At 33.2% G+C, this 4904-nt stretch overlaps 1 protein-coding gene across 1 annotated transcript; it reads left to right on the plus strand.

Moving 5' to 3' along the window:
* Positions 1–254: 254 nt before the first annotated feature.
* Positions 255–1441, plus strand: LOC127558035 (olfactory receptor 8B3-like). Its single transcript, XM_051991265.1, has one exon. The coding sequence runs from the start codon at positions 389–391 to the stop codon at positions 1343–1345; it is 957 nt and encodes a 318-aa protein (XP_051847225.1). The 5' UTR covers positions 255–388; the 3' UTR covers positions 1346–1441.
* Positions 1442–4904: the final 3463 nt, after the last annotated feature.

A 4904-nucleotide genomic window follows, 5' to 3' on the forward strand; every position in this document is an offset into this window, starting at 1 on the left:
ATTAAAGAAATATGCCAATCTTAGGATAATACAAATTGGTAAGGATCATGTCTGTTCTTATAGAAAACACATTTCTCTGTGGTTAGACTTATCACAATTCCCTGCATGGGCACGAAATTTCTTAGAGGCATCCTTTAAAATATAACCATGCTTGTTAATCTACTTGTTGCCAATAGGGAATGAAGTAAAGTTCAGACACCACTGTTCTATTCCTTGGGCTCAGAAATTACTTTATCTGAGGAGCAGATGTTTTTCCAAAACTCATAGTATGCAGGTTCATCCACTTCTTCCATAGCTCCATTTTCATAACTAAGGAAGAGGGTGTGTTGAGATTGGTTTGCTTCTAATAAGACTTCTCTCCTTTCCTCATAGATCCCTCAAGAAGAGAATGGCTTTGAAAAATGACTCTTCAGTGACTGAGTTCATCCTTGCAGGCTTAACAGATCAACCAGAGCTCCAACTCCCCCTATTCTTTCTGTTTCTAGGGATTTATGTAGTCACGATAATGGGAAACATGGGATTGATCATTTTAATTGCTATTAATTCTCAGCTTCACACTCCTATGTACTATTTCCTCTTTAACTTGTCTTTCATAGATCTCTGCTACTCTTCTGTCTTTACTCCTAAAATGCTGATGAATTTCATCTCTAAGAAAAACATTATTTCTTATTCAGGATGTATGGCTCAGCTTTATTTTTTCTGTTTTTTGTCCATCGTGGAATGCTACGTATTGACAATAATGGCTTATGATCGTTATGTTGCTATCTGTAATCCATTACTGTATAATTTCATCATGTCCAATCAGGTGTGTTCATGGCTATTGGGTGGGGCATATGTAATGGGGTTTGTTGGTGCCATGGCTCATACTGGATGCATGCTGAGACTGGTCTTCTGTGATGTTCACATCATAAACCATTACATGTGTGACATCCTCCCCCTCCTCCAGCTCTCCTGCACCAGCATTCATGTCAATGAGCTGGTAGTTTTCATTGTTGTAGGTACTAATATTATAGTACCTAGTGTCACCATCTTGACATCTTATGCTCTTATTCTGTCCAGTATCCTGAGCATGAGCTCCACTGAGGGCAGGTCCAAAGCCTTCAGCACCTGCAGCTCCCACATAATTGCTGTTGCTCTTTTCTTTGGGTCAGCTTCATTCATGTACTTCAAGCCATCCTCAACAGGGTCTATGGATCACAGCAAAGTATCTTCAGTCTTTTACACAAATGTGGGACCTATGCTAAATCCCCTCATTTATAGTCTGAGGAATAAAGATGTTCAAGCTGCCATGAGGAAAACCTTGAGAAGCATGTTTTCCAGAATAGGAGTAGGGTTTTCATGTTGAAATTTTGAATTCACAGGTCCAAAGCTTATTTTGCTTTCCTTTTTGTTGATTGAATTTTTCTCAGGAAATGAACTTTACTCAAATTATTTTTTCTCTGTTCTCTACTGCACAACATTTTATGAGCAAGACTTATTTCCTTTTCTCTGTGGGTAAAATTGCCAATGTCAGATTAAACCAGAACCATAATGAGAACCCAAACTAAAACCAAATATTTTGGAGCCAATGAGAGTTTATTGAGTTTACCAGAAAGGGTGCCCTATCCATACAGAGAAGACTTTCTGAAGGAACAAAGGGACAAACTCATAAAAGTTTTAATTTGAACAGAAGGTGAATGGTACATAGAATACTTGTGGATTTGGTGGAAGAAATAGCAAGAAAACCCAATGGAGTTTGTGAAGAGTCATTGAAGACTGAACATATTTGAATAGCAACAGTTACCTCTGGATTGGACAGGACTTGTTTCTGGCACTTGGATGAGGGAAAGGAAAGGCCTCTTTTCAGGTCATCTTGTAACTCCACCCCAATAAATAAGGCTATTTTGGATACTTGCTGTTTCAGCAGCAAGGAAGGTCACAAACAAGGCAGAGATTACAATATCAAGAGAAGAATTTTAGACAAAGTGGAGTTGCTTTTGTTTTTTTCAGCTACTCACAGATCAGTGGTACAATGGAAAGTGTGATGGATTTGGAGTCAGAGGATTAGTATTTTAATCATGGATTTTCAATCTGTGTGACCAAGGCAAGTCATTCAACTTGTCTGACCCTGTTTTCTCATTTATAAAAACATGAGATGTTTGGACTTGAGAACTGCTAAGATCGCTAACAGTTATAAATTTATGATTTATGCTCCCTCTGTGAAAATGCAAGTATTTTATACAAGTATGTGAAAAGTCATGTAAAAAGTTAAGTGCAATGACTCATTCAACTTCTGCCCACTGTCACTGATCAGCAATTCAAGAAAACAATGAATATAGAGGAGATTATTTGGAAAATGGCAATAAATATCCCAATAATGTAACTTCCCTTCCTTGTGCCAAAGAAACTATACTTTTGTGATTTTTTTTCCCACTAGATATTGTGCCTGGATAAAAATAGGTAAAAGATACAAAGTATTATGTACATCTAATGTGAAAATCCAAAAACATGTCCTTTTATTCCTATTCCTATCAAAACTCCCTTACTTGTGGGATCAGCTGCTTTTATTGAAAGGTAATATAGATATTTGCTGGCTCCCAAAATAGACATTCCAGTTCTGGTCTTGCTTATATAATGATAATTAAACATTTCTAGTGTAATATAAAGTGAAGTCATTTGCAACTGGAAAATGATGAGAATGGACAACTAAGAGACTCCAATTTTGAAGAAACATTTTCATTTTCTAAAAAAAAAATTGCTAAAAGGAACAGTTTTTTGGTACTTGCTATACAATATTTGAGAAATTGAGACAAATTGATTTGCTGAGAGAAATTTCCATTCCTTTGTCTAATTAGCTGAATTATCAGAATAGATGAGGCATTTTTACTGTGCTGTGTTGTCTCACAAAAGAACTGTAACACTATATTACTTGTTATCAGAAGTTAATTGGAAGGGAAGGAAGAGATTGAGATATGAAGAAATGTTTGTTTGGCATTTAAAGCTTTTCACAGCATCATTCCTTTCTACTTTTTCATCCTATTTACTTTCCTCCACTCACCTTACATTTAACCATAATGGCTTACTTGCTTTAATTTTGATGCATTTATACTAACTGCCTTTGATGTCTGGAATAGATTTCCTCCTTACTTGAGACTCTTGATACCCCCAGTTTCCTTTAACTTAGTTTTAGTATCAATCTATATGAATCCTTTTCTGATTCCCCTATACACACACACACATACATATATGTATATATATGTTTCCCCCCACATATCTATGTAAATTAGAACATAAATTTTGAAAGATAAGAACTCTTTACCTTTTGTGTTGGTATTCCCATTATTAAATATAATGTCTGATACAATAGGCCCTTAATAAATGCTTATTGATTGATAATTAATCTCCTTCATGTAAATACCTATTGCCTGAACTAATGTTCATTTTGCTGGACAATGGTTATTGACCTATCCCTAAATATCCTTAATTTAACCAATTTGTTTTGTTTCTATTCTGTAATTTTATATTTTTTGTTATCAAAGATAGATTTATGAAAAGGTCAATTGTTGAATAAAGTGAGTGAAGACATGAGACACCACCTAAATTAAATGATCTTGGATTAATGAAACTTTAGGAATATGTATAAAATAAGCCTTTGTTCATGTGTTTTTCTAGTGGTCAGTATAGTTAATGTACTACTAAATACTAACTTACACCAAAGTTTATATAGACTAATATTATATTTGAAATTTTCAATCATCATTTGATCTTATGCCCTTTTTTGATTTTGTTACAGGACATATGTGAAAACTAGACTTCTTTGCAACAGAAAACTATTGATGAGAATAATAATCATTTGAACTCAGTTAACTTAGAGTTAGATTAACCTTAGAGTATAAATCGCCTAGAAAAGAACCTGATTTGATAATTATTAATAGGAAATCTGGATATTTGTTTATTAGAAATTGGGTTTAAATTAACATCTTATGCCATACCATATATTTTCATACCACAGAAGTTCATAAGTTCTTATAACATATCATAATAAGTCCAAATTGGATACATGACCTGAATAGTAAAGATCATAACATTTGGTAAGCAGATAAAATACTTTTAAAAGTTACTATTAGAGGCAGAATTATTTACCAAACATAAAATAAAGACAATTACAAGAGATAAAATAGATAATTTCAATTCCATAAAATTTAAAAGCTTTTCCTTGAATAAAAAATAATGCATCTAGAATAAAACCTAAAGTGGCCAGCTGAGAGGAAAAAAAACCTTTTGTCTCAAATATGTTTGATAAGACTTTGATCCAAGATATGTAGACATATGTTATACACATATTTTCTGGGAAAGAAACAACTTTGGGATTATACATATCACATACATGTATATATGTATATACCTTCTTTTCTCAGCATATATATGTTCAGAAAATATGAACAGTTTTTATCTTATTCTTTTTCTCCCATTTTTTTCCCCACCATCTCACTTGAGGGCTACAATTAAATGCAGATATGTTTATATGAGATATATATCCATAGATCTCTATAATCATACAAATATGCATTCATATACATATACATATATATATGTTTGTATTATGCTTGTTTATCCTCTGTTTTTCTGAAGGAGGATAATCATTTCCTATGTCAGAGAAATAGTCTAACCTTATATTATCTAGTTAAATATTCTAAAACAATATTTATTAACATTGTTGACATAAAATGTGGCCTCCCTATTTTTCTCTTTTGATTAATTCTGACTGACATCATTGATTACTACCCCTGCTTTTTTTCTAATAAATTCTACTCCTGATCATCATCATTATTATGTTTGTGTGTATCTTATTTCCTTTCCCTATTCCTTTACTTTACTTCTATCCTTTGCTTTGTTGTGCTATTACTTAACCTACCCATCTCCAA

Source organism: Antechinus flavipes, chromosome 3 (genome assembly GCF_016432865.1).
Source record: "Antechinus flavipes isolate AdamAnt ecotype Samford, QLD, Australia chromosome 3, AdamAnt_v2, whole genome shotgun sequence".
Lineage (NCBI taxonomy): Eukaryota > Metazoa > Chordata > Mammalia > Dasyuromorphia > Dasyuridae > Antechinus > Antechinus flavipes.

What these genes read in the sequence shown, in the direction of transcription:
- LOC127558035 (XM_051991265.1), top strand. Translation starts at nt 389, where the DNA reads ATGGCTTTGAAAAATGACTCTTCAGTGACTGAGTTCATCCTTGCAGGC.